Source organism: Aulonocara stuartgranti (genome assembly GCF_965226115.1).
Source record: "Aulonocara stuartgranti genome assembly, chromosome: 22".
Taxonomy (NCBI): domain Eukaryota; kingdom Metazoa; phylum Chordata; class Actinopteri; order Cichliformes; family Cichlidae; genus Aulonocara; species Aulonocara stuartgranti.
Window position 1 is genome coordinate 17,409,231 of NC_138957.1, and position 13,149 is coordinate 17,422,379.

Consider the following 13,149-nt stretch of genomic DNA (forward strand, 5'->3'; position numbering starts at 1 on the left):
CCACGGAGAAACCAATACAGGCCTAAAGGCCCTCATACAGGCCTTCTGCTTCATCACAAACCCCTACTTCTCAGATGCATCAAAAACACACTGTTTAGAAGTCTGAAAGAGGTTTTGTCACTAGAATGACAGACATGACTTCTGTTTCTATTTAGACACTTAAGTACAGCTGTTGTTCCTCGGCCTGAAACCACCCCAGATGCATTTACAGAACAGTAGTAACAGTGTCACTTTATGGGCTAAAGTTATCATGCCAGGCTGATTCTTATTTCGTGGACAGCTCCTGAATGCTTAAACAGATGGACTGCTTATGTATTATTGGTCTAAACAGAAAACAGTGTGTATTGTAGCTGGATTATATAAGCAACCAGCTTCTAGAAAGTCACTTAATGAACAAATAAATAATTACTATATTTACTGTGATTTAGTTAGTAGATGATCTTTTTTAAATGCATCAGTTATTCAGATTCTTAGCATTCTTTTAAACATCTGTGGTTTATGGCAGTCTGGGATGTTAGCCTGTTTACCAAATCCATCAAGGTACCCAAGCTGAAGTCACATATAGCACTTTTCTACTCTCCTAGAGCACCCAAAGCGCTTTATACAACATGCCACATTCACACTCAGTTCACACAAGCACTTTTTTCTATGCTTTTAAGTGCTTCCTACCTAAAATTCACACACATACTCCGATGGATCGGAGAGCAACTCGGGGTTAGTATCCAAGTAGTCTCTCTCCATGATAAAACTTTCATAACAATTAGAGACAGTTTATTTCTTTGCAACTAAATTCAAATACAAGTTGTTCAAAAGGATCAAATAATCGTTTCCCCCACTGTAAAAATTACTGTTGATTGGCAGAATGAAGCTATAATGCATATCCCAAAAGTTCAATTTGTCTGAAGAACCTTTTTTGTTGAACTAGCCAATCAGAACCCACATATTCAATTCACAATTGCATAACAACACAAACACACACACACACACACACACACAAATCTTGTACTAGTGTGAATTTCCTAAAGCCTCTGGCAATGCAATGACGTAATTTTCTACTACATAGGATCTAAAGTTGACAACAAGGGGGGAAATAGATGAGGTAAATAAATAGACGTACATCAGCTTAGAAGCAACACTGTTGCATTTTCACCTTTTAAATGATTTCAAAATAATTAAATCGTTTGTTTCCCTGATTATTTTAATTTTTTAACCCTTACTGACATTCTGAAACTGACACGCGTGCACAAAACACACGGGCGCGCGCACACACCTCCTTTCCCGTTTGCCCAACCCCCACAACACAGAAGTCACCGCCCTTCCTTCTCGCTCTCACACCAACATGACTACCGACACCGCCGCTCCAAACCCAACCGACAAGCCGGAGCATCACGGAAGTTGTAGTCCCGCTCGCGCTAGCCAGTTCGAGAAGGCGAGGCCTCACCAAAATACAACTCCCATCTCGACCCTCGCACGCCGAGCCCCGTCGTCCAATCTGAATATGTGGGAGGAGCGCATCCGCCCACAAAAGCCACAGCTATCTCCCTGTATCCCCCCCCTTTAAAAAAATCAATTGTGCACGAAAAAAAGGGGAACACGCTTAAAATACCAACACAGGTGACGGTTTGTTTTCGGCGCGCGACGGACAGCGACGAGGCGTCCCCGCGTCGTGCGGCGTGAGAAACAGCGGTGACAGGCAGGAGCTGCGAGGAGGGTGTTGTCCTGATGCTTAAATGGAAGTGGGTGGGCCTCTACGGTCACACACTGCCAACTTCTCTGTGGATATCACTCTGACAACCGCCAATTTGTTCGTTTATGGACTGTCTATCCGGTAAAGGAGTCATACGACGGATCTGTGAGGTGTCCGGCGGACCGGGGACGGTCACCGCTCTCTCTGTTATTTCCGTTATTTGGGGCTGTTTGATTGTTCCTGCGCTTGGCACCGCCCTTCCTGGCCGGTGGGTGGTTTCGTCAAACGGGCAGATCCGCCACGGCTCAGAGCCGAACATATAGGCCGTCCTCCGCCTGTGTACCCGGCCGGCCTTCTACCGTGAACTACACCCTCTCCCTCTCGGTATATTAATGCGTTATGAGTGGTAGGTACCCTCCCCCTCCCCGTCTCCACCCCTCCTTCCCTCTTTATAGCCGTTTGACAGATAGGAAGCTCAATGCCCCTTTGATATTGATGATAAGGTTACTGGTTTCTCTTCTGTCTATATTGATCACCTCTGTGATGCCATATATGCTATTTTTTTGCTTGGATTTTATTTGCAGCATGCAGTGCCCCGTATACTGCTCGGGACTTTGTAGTACTCAGTAATCCCCATGTGATAATATTGTAATTGAAAATATTCTAACATTTCTGCCTCTTCCTCACAGACTCGAAGAAGGAATCATCTGGAACTGAAGGAGGGAAAGCATCTAAAAGGGGGAAAAGTTCTGGATCACAGGTAAAAGCAAGGAGACAGGAGTTTATTATAGTTCGTTACTTTTCCCTTGCCTGTAGGCCAAAAATGTACTCCCTCCCTCCCAGCCTAGCCAGCCAGACACCTCTGGGGGCGTTTCTCTGGTGAATTCCACTTCCTGCTTCTGTGCAGCCCTACAGTGAGCCAACCCAGAGCCTCATGAATAGGCTTACACGGCTGTCACACTTCAGCCGCTATACTTTTTGAACTGTCTGTTTGAATTATGGTCAGAATGATTTAATTCTGCACGTGGATATTATTGAAAGACCTGCAGCTTTGGTTAAGTGGCCCCAAGACTGTGAAACTTCTCTCTGCAGCAGGTTGTATACATATATATCTTTGAGATTATTTTTGAGCCAGGCAGCTGTTCTTGAGCGCATCTTATTGTCATTAAATGTGCATGACGAGCATCGCTGCTGTGTTAATTTTCCTGCTGTTGTAGTTGTTACAAAATCTAGGCTGTTTCCCCGTGCACTGTTGTGAGGTGTTGAGCATTAAAAATTTGCCTGCGACCTAGTTCCTTTGAAAAGGGAGGAGAGAGAAGGCGGCATTTTCTTCCAGTGTTCTCAGAAAACAGAAATGTGGTTCTCACACGCCCACCCACTCGCTTCCTGTAATACCGCCCACTTCCACTGACAGCTCTCTCTCTCGCTTTCACTCAGCTTTTTGTGTTTCTTTTTTCTGCACCATGTTATTTCCCACCCCTCGCTCTTTTTCTCTTATTCATTTAAAATTAATCATTGCGTGAGCGTTTGCAATGATACCTGCTATCATCCCCAGCCTTAAGCGTTTTTATCTTTGCACATGTACTCTTTGGCTTTGTTTGTGTATGCGTACAAGCTGTTAATGTATGTTTCTAACCCTGACTCCCTTCTTGTCCTTCCTTCACCTGTCACTCCTGTTTTCCCTATCACCCTTCTCACCCCTCCCATCCATCCATCCATTACTCCTCCATCCCCTTTCCTCCACCGTCTCCTCTAGGATTCCTCTCAGCCCTCTCCATTGGCTCTGCTAGCAGCCACCTGCAGTAAGATCGGAGGGCAGGGGGGAGCAGAGGGGGCACAGGGCCAAGCAGGGGCCCAGCAGATCCAGGTCCAGGCTGGTCAGATCCAGTTGCAGGCGGGACAGATCCAGGGTCAAATAGTGGTGGACACAGCTGGGGGTCAGGCCTTAGTGCCCCAGCAGCTAGAACTGGTCCCGGCACAGTTCACAGGGAACGGCTGGCAGATCATTACAGCAGCGCCTACTATGGCCAAGGAGAACACCAGTCAACCTGTTGCTGTGACCGTGGCCACCACCTTGACTAATGACAGCTCACCTGGTGGACGTAAGGTGAGGGGAGTGGTGTGTTTGTGCAAATGTTTTTATCAATTTTTAATCCTTGTCCACATAACTGATTTACTGCTCCTTTCCTGTTGGGCAGGTAAAGGCAGTAGGTGGGACCAACAGTGTCGCAGCCAATCAGCAGCAGCAATTTCAGATCATCCAGGTTCAGAACCTGCCCAATGCCGGAGCAGGAGTCCAGTATCAGGTCATCCCGCACTTGCAGACTGCAGATGGACAGCAGATCCACATCAGCCCTCAAACAGCGTCCATCGGGGCCGTTCCCGAGCAGGTTCAGCTCATCCAGAGTTCGGGCCAGACCCAAGCTATCATTCAACCCACCAACCAGCAGGCCATCCTGACGAGTACAGCCAATCAGACGGTTCCACTGCAGATCCGTCCTGCGCAGTCATTCCCACTTCAGCTGCAGACTCTGCAAGGCTCCCAAACTCCTGTCATGACCACAGTACCTATAAACCTTGGTGGCATGACCCTGGCTTTGCCTGTGATCAATAATGTCGGAGGGGGTGGAGCTGTGCAGCTTATCCAATCAGCAGATGGCACATTCTCTGTTGCTAATGGCAACCAGCTGGTGACAACAGCTGTGTCAGGGGTGGCTCCTACCACAGCTGCAGCTGGATCAACAATGGCAGTAGCTGAAGGCGACAGCGTGCCTGATGGGGCTCAAGTGGTTTCAGCTGGATCAGAGGGTGGATCAGCTGACGCCCAAGTGCAGAGCAGCGAGGCAGACTCTCAAAGCCAGAATCAGACCAACGGGCTACAGAACCAGACAGACACACCTGGAGCCATTCAGCAGGTGATTGTGGGCCAGGTGGGGCACCAGTTGGTGCAGCAGATCCAGCTGCAGCCCCAGGCTCAGAGTCAGGGTCAGGCACAGGGCCAACAGCAACCTCAGCACATTCAGACCCTGCAGCTGGCTCCAGGACAGACCTTGCAGCCCATCCAGGCCTTCCCGAACTCTGCCCAGGTCCTTATTCGTACCCCAACCCTATCACCCTCTGGGCAGCTCACCTGGCAAACGCTGCAGCTACCCGGTGGAGTCTCCCTGCAGGGTGGTCTCGGGACAGCTGTGCCACAGCAGCTGACGCTGGCTCCGGTAGCTGGTGGGACTGCAGTTGGAAGTGGGGGACTAGTCTCTCTTAGTGGAGCTCCCTTGACGCTAAGTGCAGCCCAGATAAACCCTGGGTCAGGGGTGCAGACGGTCAGCATTGCAGGACTGAGCACAGCTGGGGTCCAGGTGCAGGGCGTACCACTCACTATTACTGGTCTACAGGGTAAGGGCATTATGAGAGTAACTGTCTAAATGCGTATTCAGCACCAATCTGCTCACTTTCATAAACCGTGAATGCAATGGGGTTGTGGAGACAGAGAGTCTTTATTTCTTGAGAAAATATCATATTAGTCCAGTGCGCTAATCCCTCATATCATGACAAACTAATCTATAAAGCTTGAATTAAAGGATGTCCTGCTCTCCTGCTTGCTCAGTTAGACTGTGTGTATGACACATAGTCTGTAATAAAAGTGCATGTTGCCTCTCTGTCTTTAAAGTGAAGACCAAGTCATTGAACTACATTCTTTCTAGTGATCAGCAGAGGGTGACTCTCTTGGTATCAGTTTGTAGAAAAGTCTATGAAAAATGATACTACATCTCACTTGTCTTAATACCTCAGCAATTATTTTCCTAAAGAGTTAAAGGCTTTAAGTGTTAGTTTCAAGTCTTCTTGAGTGAAATTCATATGCTCATTTAGTACATTTAGAATAGAACAGACAATGCAGCATATGCTTTAGGCCTAAAGTTTCAAAGCAGATCACCTCAAACCAATGGGAGATATAATGGTGGCTCCATATTGTATGTACAGCCTGTAGTCAAAGGTGTTCTTGTTTTTTAACTTTCTCTGTTGTAATATAGAAACTGTTCTTGTTTTTGATCATGTGTTTACACACTTTCAATCATCCTCCAGGTCAACCACAGGGTCAAGATGGGGTCAAAGTTCAGTCGTCTCCAGTGACTGTCACTGTGGGCAATGTTGCATCAGGCTCGTCAATGAGTCCAGACCAGCTGAGCTCTGTGCAAAGTTCTTCAGACCAGGAGGGACCGCCCAGCAAGAGGCTTCGACGTGTTGCCTGCTCTTGTCCAAACTGCAGGGATGGAGAGGGAAGGTATGCAAAGCATGCATAAGATACTCATGATTATTTCTAGTCTTTGAAGGGACTTTGAAGGCTCAGAAGTTATAGTGAATCCAAACTATACAATCTCAAAGGAAGCAGTTTTTTGTTTTTGGACTTAAAAGTCTTTCCGTAGTGGATTTTTTTTCATCACCTCACAGCAGTTTTCTCTCTGTACTGATTACTACTAACAAATTAACAAAACTGACAAGACTGACACAGTTCATTCTCCATAAATCCATAAATTACATGTTCTCAATTTTGAGAACATTGAGAAAAAAAATTATTGTTTCCAGAATTTTCAATATCATGCACCAACAGTGGTTTAAAAAAAGATGCAATTGAATTTTAATTGCTTTTGAATAAAAGATTAGGATTCCTAAGCTGAAATTTTACATACTCATATATTGGTTACCATGTCCATATAATGTTTTTAAAAAATATATATATATATGTATATATGCTAATGAGACATAAAGTTTACTTCCTGATTCATAAAAAATTTGTACCTTGTTCTGCTACGCTGCTTAACATACACAGACGCGTTGGCAGTTGGGCCCAGTGCTCGTGAGATAACTTCTGAGGCTTGCAAATGCAGAGGAGAAGTGGGGGTGGGGTGCAGGCAAACGACTGAAAGAGAAGGCGGGGTCCAACTTGACAATTCATGCATCTGCACATACTAAATGAGACAAAAGCACAAAACTATATCTAAAACTGTTTTCACACATGAAGCACTGAAAATGTCATGAGAATTGGCTTCTTAAACACAACACGCAGCAACAGGAGGAGTGCATGACAGCCATATTCTCACTACAGGAAATGCTCTATTTGGTTTAGGGGAGGGACGTTGCCTGAGAACGTTTGTTTTCCTGCATGCGTTTCTTTCAGGTAATGCTAAAGCTTTAGGGTTACAGAGTATATGGGGGGGGGGGGATAAGCAAAAGGCTTTGTAATATAAAAATTATGGAATTACAAATATAAACATGTAATTATTATAGGAGTATTTTGAGTTTGATCTGTAGCACACACACACAAACCTCCTGGTCCTCACTCATAACAGAAGTTTGTGTTGTAGGAACAGCGGGGATCCCACAAAGAAAAAGCAGCACATCTGCCACATGGAGGGCTGCGGGAAGGTCTATGGAAAGACATCCCACCTACGGGCCCACCTGCGCTGGCACACCGGTGAGAGGCCGTTTGTCTGTAACTGGATCTTCTGTGGCAAGAGGTTCACCCGGAGCGACGAGCTGCAGAGACACCGGAGAACACACACAGGTGGGAGAAAGCATAGACACAGACATGCAGGGTGATTTTGAATTGAATTTGAATTCACTGCTGAATACAAACTAGAGCTGCAATGTTTTAATTTTACCCTCAGTTCTTGAGAAATGTCCAGCAGAAGCCAAAGTGGCACCTTTAAAGGTTTTTGTTTTTTCCCACCACCCAAATAATCTATAGGGCAGAGAAAAGCTGCAAAAATAGGTGGAATCACAATTTTTCTTTACTTTCTTTCTTTTAAAGTCTTCCTTAAAACATTAGTCTGACTTTTTTGTTCTCCACACTGTTGCAGGAGAAAAGCGCTTTGAGTGTCCCGAATGCTCCAAGCGCTTCATGCGCAGCGACCACCTCTCGAAGCACATCAAGACCCACCAGAACAAGAAGAGCAGCGCCGCGGTGGCAATCATCACCACTGACGACATGGAGGAAGACACTCCCGAGGACCTCGGCGCCTCCCCGCAGATTGTCGCCGTAGCAACACTGTCGCGTGACTCTGACCCCGCTACGCCGACCACTTCCAATCACCTGGAGGAAGAGGAGGAGGAAGAGGAGGAGTTTGAGTAGGCGCCTGCCTCCCGTCTCTTCGCTGGAAGGCTGGCTTCCTGTTTTTTTGGAGGTCTTTGCATAGACTGTAAGGGGTTACTTTTCTCTTTTTTTTTTTCTTCCTTTTTTTTCTAAAATTTGACCTTATTTTGAAAGGGTTCGCTCACGAAGAGACTCTAAAGGGACGGGCAGGGATCCATGCGATGAAGGGAAACCTGAAAAATATAAACAGTCTAAAACAAAACTAACGCGTATAATAACAAAATAGAGAAATTTAGAGTGTATCAAAGATTAGTTTGGCATTTATAAAAATTTAATCTATTAAGAATTTCAGGTGTGGCGGGGAAGGGATGTACGCAGATTAGCACAAGACAGGGGACCTGCTGAATTTGAAACCACCCGACACTGAGAGACATTTTCCTAATCACAACAGAACTCTATGCACAAAAGTTGTGTTCCTGCTTCACACCTGTCAGGCAGTGCTGAGGGTCAATCAAGGTACAGAGCTGTTGCAGATCAGTGACAGAACAGGGGCAGTATTGGGAGGGGGGTGGGTGTAAATGTGAGCTGTGTGAATGAGTGTGTACTCCCATGCTGTCCTGCAGAGGATCTACCTAATTTGAGTTTTTATTCATGGTTCAGGTTTAAGTCCTCAGATAAGATTCAGGTGTTTGATTCTTTTGCGATCAGATGACAAATATAGGGGGATAATTCTAAGAAAAGAGAAGAAAAAAGAAGAGTAGGGGAGGAAAAAAAGCACATATAAAAAAAGATTTATAAAATGCATTCCTATTGAGGCGCAGTGGCCATTAGAAAAAAAAAGGGTTTCTATAGAGAAAAACAATCTAGCTTTCTACAACTTTGTTTGTGTAGTGAAAGCAATACTGTAATAATGACAATCCTAGTGAAACCATGTTTACATTGTCAGGGGAAGTTTTCTCTTGTTAATACAACAAGCCAGTTCGCTCTAAGATTAAGGAAGGCAGCGCCGTAGTCCGGATGACCTGGTACCACAGGGTGGCTTTGACATCACGGCTGCACACTTCACGCCGCCACGTGTTTGACAGTTTTACATAAAAGAAAACAACACGGCACGGTCGGCGCTGTGGTGACAGCGTTGCTTTCTTTTCTTTCTTTTCAAATTTTTTTTGCTTTCTGTGCTCTAATGACCGCCCCTCTAAACCCCCCACCCCGCTACATGACCGATGTACCACAATTGCCTTAACACAAGCTGTCGTACAGAGGGATCTCCGGAGTGAGCCGGATGGAGTCAGAGGGGAGCTCTCCGGACTTGTAAGAGGGTGACGCGGAGTGCAAACCAAAGCACAGGCAGGTATATATATAAGACGGAGCTGTTGGGTGGGAGTCGGTCAGGCCGTTTAGCTACGTGGATATTACGAAATGTTTTCTGGTGGTGTTTCTCTGTGTTAGTTCAGTGCGTATATTCATTTGAAATTAAAAAAAATAATAATAAGATGCTTTTATTTTATAAAATTTATCAATTCTTTTAACTCCCCCACCCCTCCTTAAGTATGTTAACACACAGGACCCCCACTGTGTATGGCTAATTTATTATTTATCCTTGATTTGTAATATTTGCCTTTTTGCTGGACTTGTATTTGTGCGCGTTGACTCTGAGGTTGTGTACAGCATGTTTCAGTTCTTTGCCGTAGTGCTGCTTCTCTCTTCTTTATTCTCTGTGCTTCTGTTTTTTTTCTTTTTCTTTTTTTGTCTTTCTATGTCTGACCATCGCTGTTCATTTCTTCTTCTGTTTTCTTTTCTCTCTGCGCCATAACGTGTTTTTGGAGAAAAAAAAATCAACAAACAAAAGAAGAAGAAAGCAAAAAAACAAAAAAAAAAAGAAAAAGAAAAAAAGGAGAAAAAAAGTTACTATTGTTTAAAGCTGAAAAAGGTTGATACCAAACAAATTTAGATGTTTTTTGGTAATATTTTGTGTGACGACTTCTCTTTTTTTTCTTTCTTTGATATTTTGTAGTGACATCTCATTTGTAAATCTTTTTCTAAAGATGTTTGTTCGTCTCCATGACATTTGATAATGGGTTTTTTGGCAGGACAGCCTCAAAGGCTCCAGTTTATTGATATTTTTAAAACTGGTTTGTACAAATGTGTTATGTCAACAAAAAACAAAAAAAAAGGGAAGAAAAATTACAAGCAGAAAAGATGCTTTGCCTGCATAACACTTGACAATAAAGTGATTCTTAAAGTGAGGCTCACATTTCATCTCTGATGATTCTGAGTGGGGAGTGAGTCACTGCGAATTTATTTTATTTTTACATATGGTGCTCTTTGCACAGACACACAGCTATAACTCGTGCCGCCTCCTTATTACTGGGTATTCTCTCAGCTGTGTTTTGACAGCGGTGATGATGAAGTAGCCGCCCTCCCTGTGGGAACAATTTCTGCTCCCGGGTTTCTCTTTGTGCCACTTGTGGCCTTCGGAATGGCGCTGTGAAGATCCGACCTGAGTCGCAGGACAATCGTTTGACACTCAATAAGAAATTTGTCAAACCTGCTTGAATGAATTTCTTCTTGTATATTTCTGGAGGTTTTTCTTAGATGATGGAAACTCCAGAAATAAAAATAATCAACAAAAACAACATCTTAATTGCAACGGCAAGCGCCAAGCCTGTGAGGGTTCACCCACAAGTCACTCTGTCGGGTTTACAAAGCGTGTCACGTAGTTGGCACCTCACGTGTACCTTTGGCGCGTCACTCCTTTGAAGCACTTCAAAAACAGTTCGCAGCTCTTCTCTCTGCACCCTCAGGTGCTTCTGTCAAGTTTTGTAGGTATCAATTATTTTAATCTAATAAGCTATAGAAGTATCAGAACAAAGGCAGACTTTCTTATTCTCCTATCACACACTGAAGCATGAGGGGGGGAATTTTTCTACAATAAAGCCTCTCTGTGGCTCTTCAGTGCTTAAAAATCCCAGTAATGTTAAGTGAGAACCAGGAGACCCACACTGATCATCATGGGTAAGATTAGAGCTTCAAATGATAGCTGTAATCATTTTCTCACTCATGCTGCACAATAATGAGATGCATAGAGAGCCGGTGACCTCAGGATAACCTCTGACCATGCTTTCACATGACACAAGCTGGTAACCAGAGGGACCAGCAGATGACCTGCACCTGACCCCACTCGCCGGGGCTAAATAACACCAGATACACACAAAATAACTGCTTATTCAGGCTCGGCTGGTGCAGCCTGTTAGGTTACTGTGTTGTAGTTTAAACACGTGAGCTTGATTCCCCCCTTACCTCTTGTTGAAGATACTCTGATGTAATACCGACCACTGTGAGAGCTGAAGTCATTTAGCATGTAGCCTGTATATGTATGGCTTTGGCACCATTAGTTTAGCATTTCATAGGGTTTTTCTTTTTCTTTCTGAAATCCTCTAATTGCTGACATTTTTGGGAAGCTTGTTAAATTTAACGGAAATACATCGAATCATTCACCTATGATAAGATAAAGTTCACACAGACAAAGTTTTAAAGTTGTACATGTACAATGATCAAAGAAAATTTAGATTTAGGAAAAATCTGAATGAATATTGAAATCTCATATTCATTAAATTACTTTAAGAGTGGAATGATGTATTTTAAAAGCCTAAACTCAATCATCTAAAAAAAAAACAACAGAATTTTTGCAAAACGTCTTCTGTGTGTGTGTCTGTGTGTGTGTCTGTGTGTGTGTCAGCAAGTGAGTGACATAAAGAGTAAGGTCTACATTGTACATTACACAATTTTTTGACATTTTTTGTTCCCGACTGTGATACAACTACAACATTTCAATGGAAGCAAGTAGAGGAATCTACAAACCCATCAGGGTATGTGACAGTATTTGTTTTTACTGCATTTCAGTTTAAAGAATTTGATGTAGTTTTAAAAGCTGACAAACTGACGATCAGTTTAAATGACAATGAGTAACTCGTTATTTCTTTGACAGGTTTTGTTCAACACATGCATTTACGACATGGCTGTGAAGACCTGCTGATATCTTCCAGGCTACAGGGCTCAGGTAAGACCCAGATCCATGCAAACCAAAACGAACATAAAACAGGTAATTTCCGAGGACCTGAGTTTGGTGGTGTTCAAATGTCTCCTTTTATTTCTAGATTGCAATGATGATGGAGTTTCTTAGGCTTCAGAAGGAAAACAAAATCCCATCAAACATGAAGATCTAAGAGATCTTTTGGTGGAGACTCAGATAGCAGTGAGTTAATGCTGTGAGAAAACCTCTCTTTTGTTTTCTTTTGAAGGCTTTGAGAGTTTGAATTAGATGGTTTCGATGAAGAAGAAGCCAAACCTCTTCTGAAACTTTTGGAGATTTATTTTTTTCATTATGTTCACATAACCTCTAGAATAAAATGCCCTGTAAATGTGTTTTTCATCTTAGGTTTGGGCCGTGAATGTCATTAACAAAATGAGGGATATAAAGTTTCAAGCGTGGATGCTCCTTAGGCCGTACGACCTAAATATCAGTGAGATTCTTAATAGTCCAGCTACAGTGTTTCAATATTTCTGTGATTCTTTAAATATGTTTAAAAGATCATTCTTATAACATTACTCTACAGAACACCTAAAGTCCTCAGCATGGTGAGAAATTACATTCAGATCCTGAAAGAGAAGCATCAGGAAGCACAAAGCACCAAACTGCTCACCGCACATGAACTGGTTATACAGGTAGTTCCCTGCGTCCTGCAGGGCTTCTTGGAGCTTCCTCCTCGCCCCCTGTTGAACAGGGCCTCCCAGAATCTGAGCATAATCTCCTTCAGTGTCACAAAGGCCACTTTGGATCATGTCAACAAAACTCTCACAGCGGTGGAAAGCCAGGCAATCTTCTCCTGCTCCATTAGAGATGACATGGTCCACAGCATACTGACGAAAATCAGAGACAAATATCCTCAAGAAATTCTACTCACCAACAGTGCAAACTTTGCGCCAGTGCTGCTCATTTCAATTGCAGATGTAGAAAAGAACGATATATCCAAGATCTTTAAGCCCCCTTCTGAAACTCCACCAATTTCTGATGTTCTTTCCAATGAAGAATGTCCTTCTGAAAGACCCTGCCAAAAAGTCTGAAAGTCGGCCAATGCCTGCTGTTCCCCTCAGTGAAGAACCTCCTTTTGAAAGTTCCCTGTGAGGAACCTCTTTCTAAAACTCCATCCATGTCTCAGTCAGCTGTATCTGTTATCAATATTCCAGAGAAGTCTGAAGACCTTAAAATCAGGAAGACAAAGAAGAAAGAACGGGGCGTCTTCCAAAAACTCAAAGGTCTGTTGCTGTTTCAGAGCCAGAGAAACTGACTGACTATGAGACTCCCATCTGTCTG

At 43.8% G+C, this 13,149-nt stretch overlaps 1 protein-coding gene across 1 annotated transcript; it reads left to right on the plus strand.

The window, feature by feature from the left end:
* Window positions 1-1,316: 1,316 nt before the first annotated feature.
* Window positions 1,317-10,022, plus strand: sp4 (sp4 transcription factor). Its single transcript, XM_082521225.1, has 7 exons — window positions 1,317-2,093; window positions 2,377-2,447; window positions 3,444-3,794; window positions 3,886-5,080; window positions 5,768-5,966; window positions 7,048-7,247; window positions 7,543-10,022. The coding sequence occupies exons 1-7, from the start codon at window positions 2,087-2,089 to the stop codon at window positions 7,812-7,814; spliced, it is 2,295 nt and encodes a 764-aa protein (XP_082377351.1). The 5' UTR covers window positions 1,317-2,086; the 3' UTR covers window positions 7,815-10,022.
* The last annotated feature ends 3,127 nt before the right edge of the window (window positions 10,023-13,149 follow it).